The 26,230-nt window shown below is 41.5% G+C and overlaps 1 protein-coding gene across 1 annotated transcript in view; it reads right to left on the minus strand.

Moving 5' to 3' along the window:
• astn2 (astrotactin 2) overlaps positions 1-26,230 on the minus strand; it is a gene marked incomplete at its 5' end in the record, with an annotated part of 505,571 nt that overhangs the window by 430,518 nt on the left and 48,823 nt on the right. Inside the window, one exon of the mRNA XM_083793933.1 lies at positions 7,664-7,851. Coding sequence (XP_083650059.1) covers positions 7,664-7,851 — 188 coding nt within the window. The remainder of the gene's footprint in view (positions 1-7,663; positions 7,852-26,230) is intronic.

Raw genomic sequence — 26,230 nt, forward strand, 5'->3', positions numbered from 1 at the left:
GTTTATGTACATCACATCAGTGTCAGGGCAAGAAAATAGCAATCACTTCAAGAAAGAAGCATTTGCCATTGTCCCAGCAGTGAATAGGAGAATGAAACAATTTTAACTCTACTGTAATGACATTACAGTGAGATGATACACTTTAGTCAGTCATAGATGGCAGTCATTGATAGTAATTTACAAGCAATACAACTATTTAAAGGGGAACATTGCCAAGTTTCAACTCAGCAATGTGTCCTTCGAGACTATAACATTGAACCCCTAACTGATCCCGATGAGCAAGTTGCTATTAAGTACCTTACATATGTCCTCTCTGTGTGAATGTGCATGGGCGAATGTAATGCACATTGTAAAGCACTTTGGATGATGGCGTTATATAAATGCATGTGTGGTTTCATGTAATCGGATGGACGGAAGGTATGGCCTATATATGAAACGATGTGTTTGACATACACAGACGAGTATATTTTTTATCTCACATCAGAACAATCAATTTTCCTTTGAAAATCTGCATAATTTCCCTTTAACAATAATGGAATGGAGCATGCTAGCCCCTCAGGAGTACAAATCTAAAGGAACCATGGAAATCCCACCAGCGGGGTGACAAAAGGACGAGCAAAACGACCACTCTCCGATCCATTGCTTGTTGGACCGTCTGGTCGTTTTGATGGCAAAGATGAGAGTGCAAATCAATGGCCTTCCGGCAAGGTACAGAAAGAAGCACTGTTGTAATGCAGAATATAGCGGCACATTGCTTATGCAATGAGATGGCATAGCCAGGTGCATGTTAATGCGTTCCATCGTCAAGCAGCCTTTAGACTCAAGCCAGGGCTGGCGTTGATGGAAGCTGAAATTCCGATGACAGAGAACCTGCAGACTTGCCCTGACAGTGAGTTTGGTTTGACGACGGGTGACATCCTCAAAAGTTGTTGTGATGAGAGTGTCAGACTGTCAGGAAAAGACTGGCTTCCATTCCCTCACATAAATCAGTGCAACGCTGACATTCAGTCATACAACGTTTGTGTGTGAATACAATGTTTTTGACCAAGCTGCATAATAGACCAGTGGCAGTGAGTGATTTCCAACCTGTGGGATGGGGCAAATATAACTGGCAAAACACTGATATTTTAATCATATAAAAAGTCATATAAAAAGGGGGAAAAAAGCAGGTATTGCCTCCAGCACAGAGTGCAATATATCCCCTGTCCATTCTTATTGATTGCAGCTTTCTAAAGGGGTTGAGTTAATTAGTATGAATTTATAATATACAACTAAGAATATACCATATCAAAGGCTTAAAAAACCATAAAAAATACTTTCATCTCACTTAACACTTACAGCGCTAGCATTTATTGACAAATGATATAATTCACACCAGCATTTGTCCCTGTTCACTGTGTTCAGCTCTTATTTTGAATAGCCTGCATTATGCAGATCTGTGGCTCTGGACAACTGGAACTCCATATGCCTGGGTTTGTTTATGGTCATGTCTGACTCATAGCGGCATGCCTACTGGGGCGGCAGTGGCTCAGGGGCAGAGTTGCCATCGGAAGGTTCCCAGTTCGACCGGGCTCCCCCTGAGTTAGTGTGGAAGTGTCCTAGAGCAAGACTCTGAACCCCTAATTGTTTTTTTCTTTTTTTTTCTCTGAACCCCTAATTGCTGCCGATGAGCAGGTTAGTGCCTTGCGGCGTGGTTTACTCCACTATCGGTGTATGAATGTGTGTGTGAATGGGTGAATATAGTGCACAATCTATGTAAAGCACCTTGGATAAAGGCGCTATATAAATGCATCATTTAACTATATAAAGGTATATGGGCATATCAGGTTTGTTTATGGTTATGTCTGAGTCATAGTAGGCCAGTCAATCTAAGCTAAAAAGGCGTGACCCAAAATAAATTGCAAAAGTAATCGTTCAAGGTTTTTTTATGATCCTTAGGGTCATACAAATAACATTCAAAATAGAGTATTTGTATAAATTGTGGATCATGGTAAATTCAGGGGTTGAAAGTTGGGTACCATTAACATCCTATAAGGAAAAATTATAATATTATGCTTTAAGTAGCATGTGACATGTCAAACTAGGGGTTATTCGTGATTCTGAATCCATTGCAAGCATTAGTTTGGCAAAAAAAACATTCCTTGGGCTAAATTAGGCCATAGCCACTTGCCCAAATGTGCCTAGATGCGCTGACCTCATCACATTTGTGATGACGGCAATGGCCGTTTTTAGGTAAACTGACGAGAAGAGTTTCCTCATTAGGAAACCATAGTATGTTTTTGCATGACCAGTGTGATCCATCTTTTTATTGACCTTTTTTTTTAACCCATTTTGACCTGAGATCAGATTCTAAAAATGTCTTCTACATCCTGACAGTTTTCTGAAAAAGCTATGTTTCTATGTCGGTCGTTCTTTGATTTTTCAAAAATAGCACACCTACAAGCTCGTAGCACACCACTCGGTGGCACGCTATGAGCTTGTAGATCTGCTATTTTTCAATAGCTAAAGCATAACATAATGCTATCACCAATGCTTCCCGCCCAAAATGGGTTAAATCACCAATTTGTTCCTCACTATTCTGAAGCCAATTATGGAAACCTATGAGACAGCAGAGGTCTAAGTTTATCCTATGAAACACTCATTATCACACAGCACGTTGAATTGTTCAATACTGTTACTGACAAGTTAACCAATTAGATCAAAGGAATCAAAGCTAATCATGTACTTCCTGAAATGATACATGCCTTGGTTGTTCTTTTTGCATAATATGTATGCTGTATGTCAATGTGGATCTAATAAAAATGTGGAATGAGGGTTAATAACGATTACATCTGTTTGCCAAAATTGTAAATGTATGTAAATTGTTTAGGTTAATAATAATGAAAGCTTACATTGTACTGTATATGAATGCATGCAGACCATACAAACAGATTGAAGAATGAAACCCTATTATTAGCTGTGCTGTACATCTAAAATGTATATGCTGACTTGCTTTATTGTATTGCAGATATTATGTAAATTAAAGACATGGGGTTGTAGCACTGACTATTAAATAGCCATCCATTAAAGCTTGACTGCATTTTGAGACTGCAATGCAGATAATAGACTGTACATGCATAATATAATAACTGAATAATGTTGTTTTATTGAATGACAGCTATTTGTATTATAACAAATAAGCAGTGTTATGGTTATGAGCCTGGAAACACCTATTTGTAAAAGAACATTACACATTAAGCCTATAAAACACTGAGAAGTGTGCTAAAGCAGACCACTTTTATTACTGGATTAACAAAATGGTAAGGACATTGGCTAGCCTAGTAAAACTTGCATCAGACTGAAGCTCTGTCAAAGGCAATGCTTCCCTTGGGAGAGTAAATGTGCTGTTGTCAGCACCACACTCTAAATGCATTCATTGTCATTGCTGATATCTTGCTTACAAATGTGAACGCACTATTCTATAAATTACTTCAGTCTCTCTATATACAGTAACATGAGCCTAGAAGAGCATATTCCTTTTTCTTCTCTACATCTTCCAGTAAATGGGTGTAGATTAAAATGTATGCAAGGAAATGTGGTGGTACAATACACTGCACATGTAACAGAGCATACAAATGAACCCACATCCATTTTACTGATTATAAATGACCCTGCAAAAAAGAAAACAAAACCCCAAAAAAGTTGTCCTAGCAGTCAGAATCATGTCATGTCATTGTCAACTGACTGACCACCACATGGAAAGACCGCGAAGAAGCGCAGAAAAGAGAGACAGAGGGAAGGAAAGAGTGAGTGAGAGCCCGACAAGCTCAACGCCAAAAGAATAGAGCACTCAGACTTGAGCCTGCCATAGAGCTGACAGACTCACACTTAATGATGTTCAGTCAAAGAGCCAGGAGACACCTCGAGGGCCGGGCCAAGGCCAGTCCAACAACACTGTCTCCTGTTTTAGCTGCCTGAACGAGGCTCCTTCATTTCGCTCCCTCACTGCATCTTGTATCATATTTTCTTTCGATTGAGATTACCGAGGACCATCCACACATTGACGACATTTTGACCTTAACTTCCTGGCAGGGTATTAGTATGAGCAGCACTTCACAATCAATCAATCAATGTATATATTGAGGTGTTCAATATATGTTTTGAAAAGGATCCGAGACCGATAACAGTTGAGGAACCAACTGCCATCAACGTAAGAGTGACAAAGGACCCACATATCAAAAAAGGCTGGTATGAATCTTTTCAGTAAATATAAATAAGAACTAGTGGGAATGTGTGTGTGTGTGCGTGTGTGTGTGTGTGTGTGTGTGTGTGTGTGTGTGTGTGTGTGTGTGTGTGTGTGTGTGTGTGTGTGTGTGTGTGTGTGAGATTTCATGGAAATTGTTCATAATTTGTGGCATTTTGTTCGAATCGGACCAATCCTGCGAGCTTTGGATGCCAATTTTAGCCAATCGGGATGGAATATGGGAAATGGGACGATCCGTATTGATCACCTGAGTATAGAGATAGTGGATAGTGGATTTGTGTAAACAGTAACCTCAGAAAGATCCTCTGCCTTTATCCTCAACCACAGAATTTAAATTTTAAAATTTCCTCACAGAAAGCAATGTCCTGAGCAAATCACAAATTGGCTTTCTACAAAAATATCGCACAACAGACCATATTTACACTCTCAACACCCTAATTGACAACCAAATAAACAAAAACAAAAGCAAATTATTCTCCTGCTTTGTCAACTTCAAAAAAGCATTCGATTCAATTTGGCATGAGGGCCTGATGTACAAACTGTTGGAAAGTGGCATTGGGGGGAAAACCTATGACATAAAATCAATGTACACTAACAACAAATGCGCAGTTAAAATAGGCACACAGACAGACAGCACACAAACTCTTTCCCCCAAAATCGAGGAGTTAGACATGGATGCAGCCAACACTCTTCAACAAATATATCAATGAATTAGCAAAAACTTTAGAAAAGTCTACAGCTCCAGGCATCCCCTTGGCAAACACAGAAATCAAATGCTTACTTTACGCAGATGACCTGCTGCTGCTGTCCCCAACCAAGGAAGGACTACAGCAGCAACTTGATCTCCTACACAAATTCTCCTAGACATAGGCCCTGACAGTGAACCTAACTAAGACTAAAATCATGATATTTCAAAAAAGGCCCAGCCGCCAAAACCAAATTTTTTTCCTAAATACAATCCCACTAGAACAAACAAAAAACGATACCTACCTTGGCCTAAACACCAGCAGCACAGGGAACTACAACCAAGCTGTAAAGGACCTGAGAGACAAGGCAAGAAGGGCATTCTATGCCATCAAAAGAAACATCAAAATAGACATCCCAATTAAAACCTGGTTTAAAATACTGGACTCTGTGATAGAACCAATTTCCCTCTATGGTTGCGAGATCTGGGGACCATTAGCAAACCATGACCTTGAAAAATGGGATAAACACCAAACCGAGACCCTACCCACAGAACTCTGCAAATCCATTCTCCGTACCCAGCGAAAAACACCAAATAATGCATGCAGGGCAGAATTAGGACGATACCCACTCAAAATAAAAAAGAGAGCACTTAAGTTCCACAACCACCTAAAAGAAAGTGACCTAGATGCACTCCATAACAAGGCACTCACACACAGTGAAACTCTAGAGAGATGCCCCCTCAGCCATCTGGCCCTGGAACTCCGGGCACAAACACAAACAGAGCCACGAGATAGAAAACCCATTGGCCTAAACCAGGGTTCCCCAATTAATTTTCCTCAAGGGCCATATTTTGACTAGCGTACCAGGCTGGGGGCCGAGTCTGCACGCGCGAGGTCGAGGTCTTGCCCTGAAAATTCATTTTCAGGGCAAGACCCCATTTGAAAAGGATGCCCAGTTTGACATGCATAGGCTACTGACCCCCATTTAATGCCATTTATATCTGGGACCCTTAAAAAAAGAAAAAAAAAACATTTTTTTTTTTTTTGTGGAAATTCTTTCATGGGCCACAAGGGGGCGCTCTGTGGGCCGCAAATGGCCCGCGGGCCGCCTATTGGGGAACCCTGGCCTAAACCAAATGATAAAACAGCAAAAGGAAAACTATCTGACACATTGGAAAGAAGCAACACAAAAGCAGAGTAAACTAGAATGCTATCTGGCCCTAAACAGAGAATACACCGTGGCAGAATACCTGAGCACCGTGACCGACCCAAAACAAAGAAAAATCTTAACTAGGTACAGACTCAGTGAGCACAGTCTCGCGATCGAGAAAGGCCGTCATAGGCAGACCTGTATCCCGAGAGAAGACAGACTATGCACCCACTGCACACAAAATGAAGTGGAAACCGAGCTACACTTCCTAACCATCTGTCCATTGTACCAAGACATCAGAGACACATACTTCCAGATTACAACCACACACACAGATTTTGAAAACATGACCAATGACAAAAAACTCCCATATCTGCTGGGCGAAGTACAACAATGTGCAAACACAGCAGCAAGATTTGTGAGTTGCTGTGATAGGAGAAGGATATCAAATGGAACACAACCACCCTAAAGACTAACCATTGTGTATATTCCTGCACTATACCTGCATCGAGTGACCTTGGTACATAGAATTTGATCTATGGAAGATTCTGACCTTCAAATGTATTGCTTCAAATGTATTGCTTTGATTGATTGTATTGTTTTGATTGTATTGCTGTATTGTTCTTTCTGCTTTGGCAGTAAACGTATGTTTTCTCATGCCAATAAAGTCCTTTGAATTGAAATTGAATTGGATACTGATTTGCATGCCTTCGGCCTGGTTGAGACAATAGCAATATTGACTGTACAGGGGAAGGCAGGATGGATGAGGTGGTAGTTCACTTAGGGACAAAGAGTCCTGGAGTGAGAAAACAAAGAAGTAGGCAGATAAGAAGGTTAAAGAGAGTGAAGGGGAGTTAGAGAAAAGTAAATGTTTCCATGAAAGTCACATGTAATGGAAAAAGGAAACAGAAAGTGATATGAAAAGAGACGTCAGAAACACAAAGGAGAAGAGTTGAGGGCTTTGAAGGGAAAAAAATGAAGTGAAAAAGTGTCAAGGCGATGGCCTATAAGACAGACAAGTCGAATATCTGTATCATACACAGGGGCGGGTTGGGGGAAGAGGGGTCATCAGGGAAGGTGTAAGACGAAGTGAGAGAATAATGGAGGAGCAGAGACAGGGAAGCGATTTGACAGATGATAGCTTAGAGAAGTTAAGAGCAGTCTTAAGAGTGAAGTCAAGAGGGAGTGGACGACATCCCAGTAAAAGCCAGCGTCCAGAGGTGTGTGGGCAGTCAGCCTGTGTGTGTGTGTGTGTGTGTGTGTGTGTGTGTGTGTGTGTGTGTGTGTGTGTGTGTGTGTGTGTGTGTGTGTGTGAGAGCCTGTGAGGACATTGAGCAAAGCACAGATGGGAGAGTGGGATGCAGATATTGCTATTTGCTTTCAAGGGAGTTTGTTTTGGTGCAGAGAGAGGTCACAAGAGTGGTGTGTTCTTAGGTCCAGCAAGTAGAATAATAGGCTTGTGTGTGTGTGAGAGTGTGTGTGTGTGTGTGTGTGTGTGTGTGTGTGTGTGTGTGTGTGTGTGTGTGTGTGTGTGTGCGAGAAAGATAGAGAGAGTCACTGCTCCAGTAACTTGGATGTACTTACCATGACAGATATGTGCAGCAGATGCATGTGTTCATGTACAGCGTGTGCTGGCTCCCGGGGCGTGGGCTGTGTCGTCTGAGCTAGCTGCTCCGAGCTGGTCATGGACACATGGAAGTAAAGTGTCCCGTTCTCCAACCACTGCTGCTTCCAGTGTACCTGGGATATGTCTGCTCCCGTACCAGACATCTCTGCAGACAGCAAGGCAAGGGAAGGAAGAGGGGACAAGAACACAGAAAAACTATGTTCAGCAATGCTGCAATTGGAGAGGACATTAGGGGCTCTATCTTGTGCCACGCATATCCCTAAACTTATTTGTCATTTTTACTATTTTGAAACATTTTAAAATAGTTCAAATAGCCAATCTACAAGCTCACAATGTGTTGATAGATCAGCTACAGTAGTTGAACCATTTTAAAAGGTTTTTCATAATAAAAAAAAAAAAAAAAAAAAAGGCTAATAACTTTAGGGATAAGGGGTAAGGGTGGCGCAATATATAGGCCAAAGTCTTTTGCACTTAACCCATTCTGACCGGGCACCCATTTTGGTGTCGGCATCATGTTATGCTTTAGCTATTGAAAAATAGCAGATCTACAAGCTCATATCGCGCCACCGAGTGGCGCGATACGAGCTTGTAGGTCTGCTATTTTTGAAAAATCGAAGAGCGACTGACATTTTTAGAATCTGATCTCAGGTCAGAATGGGTTCATCAGACCAGTGTGTGTCCGGCGGAAACCTTGTATGAATCTGATCTCAGGTCAGAATGGGTTAAATCACGGTTGCAGGGCCTGCCGACAAAAGTATAAAATGTCGCACTAGGCAGCCAATCATGAGTCACACCATTTAATGCATTTACCTGTTAAAGTAATTGAATCCATTTCTCACATTGTCAACAGGTATAATGCATACAGGGGATATAGCCTGATATAGCCAGACATGATCAAATTGTAGATTTCACTGCCAAAGAAATACTGTAGTCTCTCCAGGGTTCTAAACACCCCTGTGTTAAGAGTAACTGGTTGAGAAATGTTTAGACAATTATACTTTTTAACGACGTGGCAGCAAATACACTGTGCATATGTTGTGGACGAGGGCCAAAATGAAGACAGGGTTATTGGTGTACACTAGTAGTATACAGAGGTATACTACTAGTATACAGGTACTACAGGTACTGCAGACGGATATACACAGGCTAATAGTAGGCCTATACGGGACTGCAGATGACAGGCCTTCCTATAAAGAGTGAAGTACTACTCTGTTTCTGCTGAAATTGGAAGCCTATCTGAATATGAATATTGTATGAATGCATTATGGATATTTATTTGTTCTGTATATGCCTCTGTTATGACATCCCTGCGCATAACTTTGAACTCGCACATATTTGAACTCAAATATGCCACAATGGAAATAAATAAGCTCTCACAGTAAAACAGTACCTGTTCAAACAGCACCTGTTTAACTGTGGATTCAAATAACGAAAACAAATCAAGAGAGAATGTGTGTGTGTGTGTGTGTGTGTGTGTGTGTGTGTGTGTGCGTGCGCGCGCATGCGTGCGTGCGTGTGTGCAAGAGAGAGAGAGCGCACTCACAAATCTGTGATACCGTGTCAACAAAAAGCACATTAGTCAGTGAAGAATAATCCTAAATTCAGAGGTGAGCCTGTAAATTGCACATTAGTATTCCTATGCAGTCCTCTGGTTCCATGCAGGTCAAGAATTGGCTTCTCCCGGGAAGCCTGCAATATTAACAGTAACATTCAGTAAAAAAAAAAAACACTAGACTTCATACCGTGTTATCATAGGCTTTGCTATGCTGTCTTTTTAGAATTGCCTTGCTTAGCTTCTACACGAACGTTTTTATGATGATGACTTTTTCATCCACGTTATAGCCTAAGTCAGACATTCTGTCCTAAATTCCAAATTGATAGTTGCCAAGTGTCAGTGTAATTCAGCCACGGCGATCAATACAGCAGCACGGGTATAATAAACTAAATGAATCATAGTAGGGAGGTGGCTTGTTTTCCTTCATTTCCCTTTGCTTGTTCTGTCCTTTCTTGTGGAACGAGAGACGGAACAGTCTTTATAAATGAGAAAAACAACAACAACGGCTATGTCACTTGTCTGCTATTTGTCAAGCTTTATTCAATTTCACTGTCAATATCAGATGAGAAAGCGTTGCCTCACCATGCACTGTCCTCCTGTTATCTCCACAAATCATCAAAAGTCTAAACCTAATGAATACATTAGCTGCCAGCATTGGTCAGCATTAGCATAAAAGGGTACGACACCCAAGATAAGAACGATACAATTTATTTTAAAGGGGAGGAGAGGAACAGCAAAGTGTTTGGACAGAGGGGAAAAGAGGGGTGTGCAACCTTGTCAAAGTAGTAATTTAGAGAGCAAACAAAGGGAGCTAATTGCTAGTGAATTTAACTTCGATTCCCGCTCGGGGCGCTGTGGGTGCTAGCGGCGTGTTTCCTCCTCCGCTTCATCAGTGCCCATACCCGAAGGCGGGGTTGGCGAAAGGGCCTTTCTGTGTGGAGTTTGCATGTTCTCCCCGTGTCCCCTAGGGTAGGTACCCTCACAAAAACATGCAGTAATCCTGGTCTCTAAACTGCCTCCCCCTGGTCAGCCGGGGCGCCTGATGGAGGGGAAAGGAACTAGTTGGAATAACGTGTTCCTTCCATGCGCTACGTCCAACCAGGGAAACTCCCCCCTGTCAGGTGTAAAGGAGCAACTTGGACACTCAAGCATGAAGGAAGCATGAGTTAAGCCCGTTGCTCTCCCCAGGTTGGCGGAGGGTGTGTAGAGCCCAGGATCACATTAGATGATTGACACAGGGGTGAAAAATGGGTTACAAAATCGTGGGATAAAAAATATATTTAAAAAAAAATAACTAAATTGATCCGAAGGGTCTATTTGGTTATTATTTGTAAGCTTTCAACGTCCTTACGCGCACACGGGGAGTTCCTTTTGTGCGATATATTAACCCAAAAAGCTAAATATATGTATTAGAACATCTGTTAAACAATGCTTCAGAACGAGAAAGTTAAACGGTCATAGCGTGACTCAATTCGTATTCAGAACGAGGTTGACCTTTTTTTCACCATCAATAAAGGATTTTTATGGCTGCAACAGTGCGCCACTGTGGGGTGTTTTATTATGCGTTGATTGACCAATAAAAAAAGCATTGGACTTAAAGGCAGTGTATGAATGAGGCATAGGGTTAGGGCTATGAGGCATATGAATAGTGTGATGAGAAATATTCGCCGGCATATATTCAAACAATTGATCTAATGTATTTGCCATGCCTCGGAGACCTTCAGAGTTACAAATGGACACTGAGGATTTTCTATGCTTGTTGGGCTTTATACACTATTCAGGGGGATGGGTGACAAGGGCAGGGAGGACTGCTGGTTCCTGATCAGTGGCAGGTACCTAATGACAGATGGCTTTCAGTGGCACTGGTTATTAACCCGCTGACTCTGGGTCAGTGGACAGGGGCAGCAAGGGGAGTGTTCTGTGAGCCCGACTCATCACTGTCACTCCCCATTTGGTCCACAGACCGAGGGAGGGCACCCACTGTACACAGAAAGACCACCCACACACACAGTACACACCCACACACACACACCTCTTCAAGGACAGCTGGAAGGTCCTGTAGTCACTACAGTAGTGTATGCAAGGAACAATGCTTAACCATTATATCAAACTTTTACATATTTTACATGCCAAAAAGGCATGAAAGGCATGGTTGTTCTTACTACTGCCATGAAAATGTATTGATAATTACGAATATTAACAATATGCTGTACAGCAGTCATCGTCATCTTCCCCAACGAAGTTGGGGAACAGATGCCTATAGAGAAATGTGCTTTCAGCATATATTACAGCATAAGTGGCCAGTCAGAACATCTGAACTACTGCTGACTACAGAGCCCATGGTAAAAATGTTTAAGCTGCGAGATTCTGCCCAGCTGTCACATCAGTCAATGTGTATCATCACATTCAATACAGTATGCGAGTAGTCAAATAAGGAGACACGCTGGTTGACCTTTGACATTGACAGAGGATGCAATTGTTGACTGCTGGACTAACAATGCAGGCAGCCCTCCCCTTCCATCTGCTTTAAACCCAGCTTTCTGCCAAGATCCTGTCAAGTTTGTCTTTGAACTTTGACAGGCTGTGGGTGTGTGTTTCAGACAGTTACCTTTTAAATATATCTATGTAAAACACTGCCAGTCACTTCGATCCAATGTTAACAAAACAAATGCCAAGTAGGAGGCTGGCTGTCTAGAAGAGGGCCTGGGCGGCTGGCGTAGCCGTCTGGGCACCTTGGCTGTTAATCCAGTCTGGCCGCGCATTCGACTCCCGATCCCGACGGCCTTTGCTGCGTGTCACCCCCCCCCCCCCCATGTCTCTCTCCCCATTTCTTGTCAGCCTACAGTCTCTGTCCCTCTATAAAAAAGAAAATAAAGGCGAAAGCCACAAAAAAAGATATAAAAAAATTAAATAAAGAAAAAAGATGAGGGTCTGGTCTGGTCTGGCTCCTGCCTGTGCGTCCGTCCAGCTCAAATCTCGCAAACCATTGGCAACCATCTGCGTCATTTTTGGTGCAATGCTGTCAATCATGTATTATATGCATTTGTCATGGATCCCCATCTGACAATATGTTGTGCCAGGGACAAAAGATATATTCAAAATATTCAGAAACATTTTACAACAGTTTTTGTTAATATTATAGCAGGTGTACGCTGTATGAGCTCAAAACGCTTCACATGACAACGTATTGTGAGCTCGTAAATCACTATTTTCAAATAGCATGCTAGACTGTACCACTGTACCTTGCACTAATATAACATCAATTAATATGGACTGCAAGATACTTATTTTATGGCTTTCCAACACCTAAGAATAGTGTCATGAACCTAGATTACTAATGATATTTCATATTAATTGTGTGTGTGTGTGTGTGTGTGTGTGTGTGTGTGTGTGTGTGTGTGTGTGTGTGCGCGCTTGTCATTATGCTGTGTGTTGTCATCGGACATTAAGCCAGCCATTACGGATGGGCACAGCCTCAAGGCCCGTTTGTAATTCATTAGAAGAAATGCCATTAGTGTGTGTGCGTGTGACGTGTGTGTGCGTGTACGCATATGAGTGTATGCGTGTGATTAAAACATGTGTTCTCCTAGCAAGGACACCAGTGATGGAAAATGTCCACCCAGCCGAGTCCAAGGACAACCCTGAGGCATGCCATTGTAATGATTGCATATGGCCCCTGAGAGCAACACGAAAAGTACGGCCTGGTTTCACAAAGGGCAAAGTAACATCTTAAGACTTGGATCCTTAAGGGGGGAATTGAAGCAAATGTTTGTATGTCACATAATTCTGAGAGACGCTTTCACTGTGGCCATCATTCTCCTTAAACAAGAAACCAGATAGTCTGACGTCACATGTATTGATTTTATACTGTACGTCTGAATTTTGGGTTTTACATGAAGATTACCTAAAAAAGTACCTGCTCTTTCAGGTGTTTGGAGTTTCATGCACTGCCAGAAAGAGCGTTTTAATAGTAACTATATCCACCTAGTACAAATTACACTAGATCATATTTACACAAAAAACAACATGTAAAGTAAATTACTGTCACCAAACTATGTTTTGAAACAGCTTAATAGTTTGTACTGCTAATACATGTATTCAGGCTTACTGTAGCTGGGCACGATTTGAACCTGATGTTCATCCAGCAGCAGCTTCTTCTCTTTTGATCTTTACATTTAACATGCTTTCTGATTTCTCTTCACAGGGACCTAACTTTTTATTCATTTTTGATGATATCATATATATATCATATAAGCCTTCCAAAAAGTTAATGTGCAACAAGTCCTGCTTTAAAGCAGAACAGAGTGTAAGAAAGATAAGACACAGGCTGCTGACAAATGAATTAGTTCACCTTCTAATCTACACAATTCTCCAATAGCTTGGCAGGATTAAATTCACAAGCCTCCTCATCCATCAGGTCTCATGCAATCTGGGCAACAATAATTAAACAAGAGCTCTTTACACCCAATCAGACAAAAGGAACATTTGCAATGATTATTAGTACTAGAATTAGGTGGGGGAGTGGAGGGTATGCATATTTTATATTCATCGAAGGATTAATGCATATTGTAAACAGCAGCAAATGCTTTAACATGAAATAAAATAAAGGACCATAATTAAAAGGCTACAGGCCTTTAGAACACTAGACACTTTGGCATAAGATTTTGCGATATTGCGTGGACCAACTCCAAGTTGACAATTCAGTGTTTCCCCTAGCCAAAAGCGGATGGATGGTGATGGAGCGGCCGAAATGCGATTTCTCCGACGAGTAGCTGGCATCTCCCTTAGAGATAGGGTGAGAAGTTCAGTCACACGGAAGAGACTCGGAGTAGAGCCGCTGATCCTTCGCCTGGAAAGGAGCCAGCTCGGCATCTGGTTAGGATGCCTCTCGGGCAACTCCCTAGGGAGGTCCTCGATGCACGACCAAGGTGCAGATGGTGGGATTACATTGACTCACTGGCCTTGGAACGTCTCGGGATTCCCTAGGAGGAAGTCACTAATGTTGCTCTGGAGAGGGAAGTCTGGCAACGCAGTACGCAGTACGGACTAGAACATGTCAAACCGGTGTCAGATCATCAGCAGCACAGCATGTTTCGTTACTGTCGTGGACTCGTAGGGTGGCCAGACGTCCGGTTTTAGACCCACCTGTCCTCCTCCCAACTCATTCTTTTGGGCTTGTTTTCATAGACATGGCTGCTTGTTTCTCTTCTAAAACCTGGCAACACTGCCAGTGGGAGGGTCTGTTTGTTGTAGAACGTGTGCTCTCACAATCACTAGTTAGTTAATGCAGAGATCAGATAAATAAACCAAATATGCCGAAATGAAAACTACATTTAATGAGCAATGGAGCAGGGCACTCCACATCATAAAGAAAGGGATCCTAAAGCACTGTGAACATATAGGCTACCTCTTGTGGTTTGATTGAATACTTTATTCAATAAAGATTTGTTAAGTGTGTGGCAGTTCAGTGCAAATTATTTGACAATGCATCTCAGGCGATTTTATGGAGTAACGCAAAAGTAATGTAACGAGTAATGTAACTAGTTACTTTCTCCAGGGAGTAATAAAGTAATGTAAGGCATTACTTTTTTCAAAAGTAATATGTAATATGTAGTGCATTACTTTTATGAGTAACGGACCCCAACTCTGCTTGGCACAGTGGCACGACGACAAGCTCGGGCGACATGTCAGGGTGATGGGATTGGTTCGTCAATCAGGGAAACCGGCACCTACATCCTCCACTCAACACACAGTGATTCCATGTGTCCTCCACAGACCCACAGACATCCATGGTTTTATGGTTCTCGACAACCACTGGTCCAATTGACTTCCCGCTCAGCACTGCAGTGCACACCCCACCAACTTTTTGAGGTCAACTGGTTGGAAGATGCCCTTGTTATGCCTTGTGTGTATGACAGGCATACACACAGGCAGACAAATCACAGATCGACAAGTATGTACTATAGATCTACTATTTCCGTTACTTTGCATAACACTGCCGTGAGGATGTATAAAATAGGGGATTAATCCATGTAAAACATAAAAGACGAAACATGGATACAGCATTTCTTTTTAGATATCTTGTGTGTACGTGAAAATTTGTGCCTAAGGAAGGGGCATATGAAAAGGTAATGAGATACCCAAAATCTATAGCATTCATCCTCCAGGGACTAATAATGTGCTCAGCAAGTTTGATGGCTATTGCTTGGCCATTCTAGTTTTAGAAATATTTGGGAGTGGGACCACAGTTGGACGGTCGGACGGACCATTAAAGCGCAGACTTTGCTTGCCTTGCAAGCTCACTTTTCATTGTACCAGCACTCATTAACGTTGCATAACAGAGGCGACAGGATTATTTGGAGAGCTGAAATAAACCTTGTTATTCTTGGCTTGGCCGCGCCTGTAAATATTCCATATGTTTCTGAGTGAAACGCTCAATATCAGCAAAACGCTTATTAGCGGGTCTGGGGACAGTATCAGGAGCCTTTTTGTCTACCTCTATATTATTTTTGTTTTGTTTATCTTTCTCTCTAATCTCTACTACCATTTCCATAAACTTCCTCAATTTCGACACTTGGCAGGTATTTAATGTGTTATCAATTTGAAGCATTCACTTTTATTTCTGTTACTTCCTTTTCTCACGCATCATTGCTTAATGTACTGTATGACAGGGCAGGAAGTGAAGTCGGAAAATCGGAAATGAGAAAAAGGAGACAAGTATTTCAAAGATAAACAAGGAAGCAACGGAAGAATGAAATGAAAACGAAAAACAGAACCTAGGCAGTGTGGTGGGACGTCATACATACTCTTTAAAATGAGAAATTATATAATTAGCAGAAGGATGAGTTGTCCATGGTGGTGACAAATTACTTCCAGGCAAATATTAATTATGCAATACTTTATGATAATAGATGCAAAGAGTTGGTGTTTAGTGAGCTGTGAGAGAGCCAAGCAATATGCAGGCGAAACACTACCCCTATCCCATACATTCATTACTGTATGCAGTTCCCTAAGTAATAATAAGATAACAGCATGTACTATATCTTATTTATACGTTTCCGTTACAATTCCGTTTCAATAATTGAGATAGAAACTGGTGAAAGCCCATAATAATCACACAATAATATCATATACTACATTTAATCCTATAGCCTGGTTTGGAGGTATTCACTTCTGATTGTGTACTTCTCTTTTAATTAAAAACCCTGTTATAATCTTAAACGTTATCTATTGCAGTGTTGCATCTTCAAACAGCATCAAAGGTGTGGGTTAATGTGGGATTTCTATGTCGGGGTCAGAAACAACAAAGGCTGATGGGAGCTGAACAAAGATGAAAGCAACTTAGAAACTAATCTAAATGTAAATGTTGCATAGCAACTACCGTGTTTGTGCGGGCAGCCAGTGACTAATATACTGTACTGTGTGTGTGTGTGTGTGTGTGTGTGTGTGTGTGTGTGTGTGTGTGTGTGTGTGTGTGTGTGTGTGTGTGTGTGTGTGTGAGTGTGCACTTCTCTTGGCATTTGCTCTTGTTTTGAGTGACCTGCCGGCACACCTGAGCAATGAGCATGGATCATGCAACTTGGTTGAGTTTGTGTATGCTCCAAGCAGCAACACTTGCCCCACGGAAAGATGCCACGCTTGTCTCTGCTGGCATTCCATTACACAGAGTGGCAGCGTGATTTTGTGGCAGCCCTGGTACCGGACAAAGTCAAAGACCAAGAAATGACAAATAACATACTGTAGGTTCAGTTAATCATAAGTATCCTCACCACTGTACATGATCAAAGACAAAGTTCTGTTGCACAGACGAATAAAATAGCAGATGAATTAGACGTGCCTATTAATATTGGTTCAGAATAGAAGAAATTCATATATAAGATAAATGGATGATACTTCTTGAAGCATGCTCAAGTACATACCGTACATACCTTATATTGTATGAACCGCACGCACCCACACACACACACCCCAAGTCTCAAAAGGTCGGTATTCATCAGTTTAAAGGTGATCACAGATCATAGCAGTGCCGAGTCAGTGGCTGTGTGGGCCCTGACAGCTCCATGACAGTTTGTCAGCTCGGCAACAAGCCCGTGTCATCAGCGCTTACCATGATGAAAGCTGGCACCCTAAAGGCACTTTGCTGCCTGTCATTTTGCATGTGGCACGATGTGCCAGTCTCCCACTGCCCCACGTCTGGTGCGACTCATACAGTATGAATGCCTTTCTAGTTTCTGGTCACCGCAGGGTATAGGCAGCTGCACATTCACTAATTCACATCAGAGGGTAATGATGGGTTTCATAACCTTTTTCAATGACTATATCTCCGCGCCCTAAATAGAAGCAAGGGCAGTGAAACGGAGAGCACAAAGAGCGGAGGAGAGAAAGGATGGGCCTGTGCTGTGCCTCTTATTCACCCATCAAAAGGTCCTAGGAATATTAATTAGCAGTTTTAGTAATTCAAATTCCATCTGAGAATGTTTGCATATCATCCTTGACGATGGTAAATTCTGCATGAATTCCCTTTCTAAGCTGCACTCTGCTGATGGTGAAATGCTTGAACAATTCATCAGTAAGAAAATAAACAAGCTAGGGGAAAATGCATCTTTGATTGGAAAGTAAATGGTTGAGATGACACATCCGTTCCATTCCTGAAATGCTAATAGTGCCATTAGCATTTCTAAATGAGCTGACGTGAGCAATAGAATATTTAGGCAAATACAGCACTAGCCAAAAAAGGCATGAGAATGTACTCTCATTTTCCAATCTAGCAACTCAGTGCCAACCTTAATGTCCGATTACAAATATTAATGCAATGGTTGGCATTCACATGCACACCTTTAAAAAGGCATACAGTTAAAAATTAATCAAGGAAAAATACCCGAAAAGCTGTCTCAAAGCAACAAAATGGTATTTAATGTGTGCCGAGTTTGGTTGGTGTGTGTGTGTGTGTGTGTGTGTGTGTGTGTGTGTGTGTGTGTGTGTGTGTGGGGGGGAAGTGTTGGGCAAGAGGAGTAGGACGAAAGCTCTAGTTCCTCCTGGTGGGGGCTCCTCCTCAATAGGTGAGTCAGAGGACACAACAGCAGTGATAACACAGATGTGTGGGTAGGAATCAATTGGCATAAAGACTAAATTGGGGAGAAAAAACGGGTAAGAAGGAAAAAAAAGAAAAAACAACAATACCCTATCGGTGACCTCATTGCATGTATTCACTAACTAACTTGTTACTACAGAGTGTGCAATGCATGTGTGCAATGCAAGGTTACAAGAGTGTGTAAGTTAAAGGCCCATAATAAATAGGTCATGTGGTTTCCATTAAAGGCCCATAATAAATAGGTCACGTGGTTTCCATTGTAATATATATGTAGATCATGGTTATGTAATCTCATTCCCATTGTCCAGTTCAATTCAGTTCAAAGTGTGAAATAGACTCTCATATAGACACTCACATGAAAAACAACAATTTGCCAACACACGCACACACACGCACACACACACACACAGTCCAGCCTTCAGCGATCACGCCTGGCAGAGATAACTAAGCTTTACACGGTTCAAGGACTAACTTAACCTTAAAGAAGAAGACTAATTTTCAATGTGCTGCTAAACTCTGCAGAGAAAACAAGCACAACTGGATTCACAGATTTGGGTGGGTCAACAATCGTGTCATAATTGCAATCAACACTAAATTAGACAAATCTAATGGTCTCTGTCTTCATACAAAGCAAGTCTTAAGTGACTTACGACAGCGCGGACTAAAGTGACTGTGCAAGGACAACATGATGGGGATCGGTTTGTGCATTTGCATATGGTGGAAGGTGTTAATCAAACGTGGTCTTGCTGCAGAGGACAGCATCTCCCTCTCTCCCTCTCATCCATTAGTACACTCGGATAGAAATGAACACGATTTCACTCTCTCTGCATCTCTGCTTACTAAGCTTGTTATGATTCACCGACACGGGTCCATTCGGTTGCATTTGTACACTCTCAGAGTGAAAAATTAGCACTAATGATTTGACACGGGTCCATTCGGTTGACTCTCAGGGTGAAGTATTAGCACTAAGGATTTTACAGCGTAAACATGTCATTAGTTGTCTCTCACTGTCAATAGTCTAATGGCTGTTGCTATACTCCACACCTCCATCAGTATCGCAGGATCCAATTCTGTTGACTCGACACCCCTTCCTCGAGATGACCTATTTCTGACCTTACTGTACATCAGAGTGTTAATTTCACTGAGGCAGTGTAATAAATGTTACCCTCAAAGGCTAGGTTTTAAACTCCTAGTAAAAGTAACGCCAGGCATTTCTGCTGTGCGTGAATGGGTCCCACCTGCCACTCTCTGCCATACCATTTGACATCTTACATTTTTCCAGATACATTTTTTAAACCAGCCACTTGCCTAATCACCTCACCAGCGCATCACTGGAAAACAGCTGCCGATGCAAGAAAACACTACTCAGTCAGAAAGTGGCTTTTCAAATATTTATCTGCAATTGATTTTCCTGGTACAAGGATGCTATATTCATGAGCGAGAGAGAGAAAGAGAGTGTGTGTGGGCGTGTGTTCTCAGGTCTAGCTTGGTCACGAAGGGTGACCAGGATATGTGTTAGTCTGAGTCCAGCGACCTTGATGGCAGAGGACCTCAGGTTAGCTTAATGCAATTCTAATAAATGACTACATTGTGTGTGTTTGTGTGTGTGTGTGTGTGTGTGTGTGTGTATTTCAGTGATGTAGGTTTTCAATGTAATGAGTCCCGGGTTATAGGGATGGTCTTTTAGACATAATATGTCTAAAAGACATTTGTAAAAATGGCAAAATATGACTCTAAAAGACCATCCCTATATTATAGGGATGGTCTTTTAGAGTCATATTTTGCCATTTTTACAAATTGCAGCATTTAACTCATTTAATTTGATATGGTTATAATGTGGTTATATTAATGTAGAAAACAGAAGAAGAAATTATTATAACCTAATTTTTTTTAACGAAAGCTAGCAAAATAAACTAGAATAAAAAAACAGTACAGTAGTGCAAAAAACAGTGCAGTAGTGCATCCCGTGGATGCAGAGGTCGTCCCTTAACTATAAACTGTGTTTTGGGATGTAAAATGCACCCTATTTTAATCTCTGATATTTACTTTGTACTTTTTATCCCACAATTGTGTAACTCCCTAACCCTAACCCTTATTTTCACCCAGTGTCAATTGTCCAATGTAATCCTGGGCGCTACGCTCCCTCTGCCAACCTGGGGAGAGCTTACGAATACCTTATAGCCTATCAGACAGGGTGACTGGTGACGGAGGGAGGGGTGTCGTTAGGAATTCTGTGCAGGGTAAACCAACTTGACATCTTTAGATGCGAGTGAGGTCACCGACGGATCTGATGCTGCCGGCGCTACTTGGTTCTTATCCCCGATGCCCACATCAATGCCAGCTCACACTGTGCTCAATCAAAGTGACAGCTGCTGGCCTAGTCATTGACCAGCTCCTGCAGGAAACCAGTCGCATTTTCAGAGACACCGCTGATGAAGCAAACAGCATGTTCTAGAATCTAGAAGGTGACTTTAGATCCCTGCAAAGCCCAAATAGTATTTCCACCTTTCCGATGTTGTTGTCTGAAGAAAATAAGTTTGTATTTATCTATAATATTCTCTATGGTCCGTCCTTTCCTCACATATGGAGAATCTTCTGACCGAACCACCTGAAATTTGGCACACAAATCGTCAACGACAAGGGGGAGTGATGTGCCAAGTGGAAGGTTGGCTGGATGGGTGGTTGGTTGTCCAGAAACGCCGGGTGGCAATGGCGCAAGCTCAACATAGGGATGCCAGTCTTACCCCATTATAAGACCTGAGGCCGATTCTACAAATGCCTTCTAAAACAATTCTCTAAAAATAAACTTATGTTGCTAGTGGTTCTCAAATGTTTTCATGTCAAGGACACCCAAAATTGTATTTGGCCACAGAAGACCCATTTAAAAGATATTTTGTTGCAGGGACCCCCAGAAGCAAAGATTTGAGGTTCAAAATGATCGCTAAATAAATATAAATAATATATCCCAATCTATACCCTCGTGTGCCAAAACCGGGACATATCAGGTCTCTTTAATGCCATTTAATCCAGAATTAATAGTATTTTATTTATCGTCCGTTAGCTGTTTTTAGCATCCATCGATAGCCTCCGGTGGGCTGCCATATTGAGATAAATGACTATGTTTAGAGCTTAATAAAACTTTCATCCAACCCCGAATAGAAAGCCATTGTTTACATCGGGAGATGACCTCCCGGACTGAAGCTACATGTCATCACACAATCACTTCCGGTTCAACGAGGCTCAACAAGGCTGTCTAAAGAGCGTTGGGTTATTGCATTTTCTTGGCACTGGCTACTGAGTGGATCCAGATATATATTTTTTTAAAGCAGAAAAAGAATCATTGTGGCACAAAGGGATGCACTATGAGCTTGTATATCTGCTAAAGAGCGCCGAAGTCCTGACGTCACTCGTTCATCCCCTGGTTCACGGAAGTAATTTCTCTATGGAGAATAACATGGGGTCATCTTAAAATCATCTCATAAGCAATCTGGTCCAAAAATAAACAAAGTGTCTCTGCAAAATTGTCGGGGAGGTGGCTCTGTGTCGTTTACGACCGTCAGTCACTCACATTTGATACAGTCTGTTTCTAGCAATTTTTTTTACTAATTCAGCAGCAGTAACATTAGCATTTTATCTCAGTCAGTCGATTCTTTATATCCATATGAGTGAAACGGCCGGGATGACAATGACATGTTTATTTTTCAAACACAGTTCTTATATGATGCGATCTAAAATCCTCCTATGGGGATTACAATGCAAATAAAAAGTACATGAAGCCCTCTACTGATATTGATGTCAGACTTCGTTGCTCTATGTTTAAGGATCGTGACTCATATACAACAGTAGCTGAAATCTTAAATTAAACAGATACTTTCCAGGTTTTAATGGGTTAATAATATGTAAAAGAAAAAAAGAAAATAAAAGAGAATCCAATACCAACATCTCCTTTTCTCCTGTTAAAAAAAAAAAATCCTAAACCATTATAAGCTTAAAAGCTTAAAACTTTGTCCTTGTTTTAATGGCTAAGGAAACCTTACAACACTTTCTAACTCGTAGACTTGTCACAACACAATCTAAACAGTTATTCTGTACATAATTCAAACATAATAAATAATCCACTGGTGTTTGTTTTATGGCAGGCCCACACACCTTTGGGAGTCCTTTGGGTGCGTGCGTGCGTGCGTGCGTGCGTGCGTGACTATACTCTGTCCCTCAAGGTCATCTACACATTACATACTTTTATTATTTTCAAATTCATGAAACACAAAAAAAGTGCATTGACAGCAGATTCATGTTCTGGTTGAGCCAAAAGCTCTTAGAAATTAGTCTCATTAGCCCACAGAACAACAATAATAGGGTAATTTATGTGTGGATCTATAAATGGTTTGTCTCTTGTGCTATTCAGGATTAGTGAGGCAGACGGCCAAAACAGCAGGGCCCCTAATGTATTTAAAGTGACACATTAACGGGATAAACAGTTTCCCTTATCTGTTGAGTGCATAGGCTTTTTCTAAAATGCTCCAATCCCATTAACAAGACCTATTCTGATATCACATCTCTCTCTCCAACTACAGTACTATGTTATTATTTTGAGGCAGAAACCTTGTGTCTCCATACTCCAACTTTATTTTATTTAAAATCACAGCCGTGTGAAGTGAGGGGCGCTCTTATCATCGTACATAATCATGACGGAAACTGTCAATTTCCTCAGACACATTTGACATAAATTCTCCATGGGAATTTAATCTTTGTGCAGGAATAAAATACCAATTTGCTCAGACACATATGACGTAAATTCTCCATTCATTGTCAATGGGAATTTAATCTTGTGTAGGACGAAAATAGCCGATTTGCTCAGACACATGATGTAAATTCTCCATTCATTGTCAATTGAAATGTTATGTTTGTGTAAGACGGAAATCTAGCTGAATATAGGAGGGGCTAGCGCCCCTCAAAAATATATTTTTTTTTTATTTTTTTGTAAATTAATGCACTACTTCGTCATACTACAGTGTCACACAAAAATATCTACCATCTACTTTTTGCGTGAAAGTGATTATGGGTTATGGTATTAACAAGAGCTTATGACAATATCTACATTTGATCCATTGGACAGTTTTGGACATACAAGGTTTCTGGACGACATGGATGATGTGCAGCTTGTCCATCGGTTCCAAAGTGGGAGATATGACACACATTAAGATTCACTAATCCCTTTTGTTTTGGCCTCTCCAACCGAGACCTCGGTCAAACACAAGAGATTTTGAACAGGGATATTATGCCCAAGTCAAAATGGATTGAATTAACCACTTAAGCCCTAATTTATTCTTGGGTTGTTCCAAAATAGCCGGTCAACAAGCTGACAACAGGTTGTAGATTTGCTCATTTTTGTTTTGAAAGTTTTGAAAATTGTTCAACAATGTGCGGAACAACAGACTGTGGTCATTATAAAAAGAGGAAAATATGTATTCATAACCTAGTAGCATCTGCTTCCCAGCTTTTACAACAGCTTTTCATTATTACCAGTAAGAAATCTGAGGGCGAGAAGCGACCTCGCCCCGAGGTTGCGTGCACGCAACCGGGCGGCGGTGGCTCAGGGGTAGAGTGCCTGGATGGTAACCGTAAGGTTGCCAGTTCGAACCCGGGCTCCCCCAGAGTTACTGTCGAAGTGTCCTTGAGCAAGACACCATTTACCATTTACCATTTACCAACCGCCTGGGTGACAGCAGACTGCTGGGTGAGCGCTGGCACTTTGGCATGGGGGAGTAAGATAAAAAAAAAGTGCCCTTCCGGGCACAGGTCTCCACCAGGTTATCCACAGATCCGTGCAGTTAGAGGTAAAAACACTTTTCGGCCAGTTATAGCGCCACCTTGAGGCTGAGTTGAAATTGTTCATGTGGCATTTCGTCCTCGGCCTAGTGGGAATGTGGGTGCACAATTTCACGGAAATCACGCGATGTGTTCATGATTTGCAGCATTTTGTTTGAAACTGAGCACTCCTGTGAACTTTGGAAGCCAATCTTAACCAATCAGGATGGAGTCTGATAAATGTGAAAGACCCGTTTCGTTGAATGGCTCTAGAGAGACTGTGTACCAATTTGCGTGATGTTTGGACAAAATCTGTAGGTGTACTGTGCAAAAACGTGTTTTGCACAAAGCGGCCTCCTGGTGGCGCTATAACAGGCCGTTCTGGAAAGTTTGGGGCAGAGGTTCATGGTTGGCATCCAGGGAGTGTGTGTGCAAAATATGGCATTGAAAAACTTGTTTTGCACAAAGCGGCCTCCTGGTGGCGCTATAACAGGCCGTTCTGGAAAGTTTGGGGCAGAGGTTCATGGTTGGCATCCAGGGAGTGTGTGTGCAAAATATGGCATCGACCGGGTTAACGGTGGCCGAGATTAGCTGTTCACGGACACACACACGGACACACACACGGACGGACGGAGTGCAAAACATACTCTCCCCACATGCCTTCGGCCTGGTGGAGACAATTATGGAATGAATTTTGTAATAGACATATATGGAGTGTGTCTTGACTTGAGTGTACAGGGTTTGATGAGGTCAGATCAACATATGGAATGTCAGAATAGGTCAGCTCCATATATGGAGATCTAAGGGTGGCCTGTTGAGAATCTAGTTTAAAATGGACAGGTATCAGTCAAAAGAGAGCATCGAAGAGGAAGGATGGATGGGGAAGGATCAACATATGGAATGTCAGAACAGGTTCTCACATACTGTATATCCATATATGGAGAACTAAGGGTTTGAGGTTTTAGGTCAGATGTAGAGTTGCTGGCCAATATTAGTCAGGGATCTCCATATATGGATTTAATTGCGTAAGCAGGTCGCATTTACTATGACATCAGGGATCTCCATCCCTGATGATGTCACGTGATGTCACGAGACCTGGGCACCATATATGGGGGCTTTCCAATGTATGGGGATTTTGAGTGATACACTGACGGACGGACAAAAGGTGTAACTAGAGAAATCTATCGAAACAGATTTCTAAATAGAAACTACAGTATAATTTTATTATCACATGCACTGACAAAAGTCTGTGCCCTTGGTTGCTACTGTATGCTGAATCCTAAACAAAACAGCATATGGTTCTCACCTCTCATCACAGAATTAAAAAACGTAGAAAGCATATGGCACCCCAGGGGGCATCTTAATAATGTGGTGACCTCTACTTCCTATACAAAAAAGGAAATAATGCACATATACACAGACACTCGCAAAGGAAAAACAGAAAACATACATGCACTGCATGCATATACACAGGCATTATGGATGGGTTTTATCAACATCACATTTCGATAAATGTATTGCACAGTTTTCTCTCCTAATTACGAGAGAGAGATATATTGAATGGATCTTAATGCTGTTTAATCAGATATAATTTGCAAATAAGCAAAATGGTGTCATTTGAATCCTTGAATTTCTACTAAGATTTTACACCAAATGAGTAAATACTAGAATAAAATATGCAGCCATAAAGGCTCATAATCAACAGCTGATCTAAGAGCAGGCTGTTACACTACAACCATGTGCTTTAACATGCTATAAATGTCTATTGCAGGGCTATTACGTGGTCAGCATTGATTGCAAGCTCGTGATAAACCATCTTTGGAGATATAGCGGAGTCAATAAAGTTGTTATTAGTCCATCCATCCCTCCTCCATTCTAGATTGCCACTGTGCCAGCACCCAATATATCAATTGATAACGGTTTATTTCTGCAGTATAATTTTCAATTGCAGCATCATTATATGGCAAGTCTTCTGTACTAAATCTGAACTATAATGTTTTGAAACATACAGTATTATTATGGGACATGCTAGAAACTGTTCATCTCAATGCAATGTACTGTATGTGACCA

This window comes from Protomyctophum parallelum (assembly GCF_964188405.1).
Source record: "Protomyctophum parallelum genome assembly, chromosome: 21".
NCBI lineage: Eukaryota > Metazoa > Chordata > Actinopteri > Myctophiformes > Myctophidae > Protomyctophum > Protomyctophum parallelum.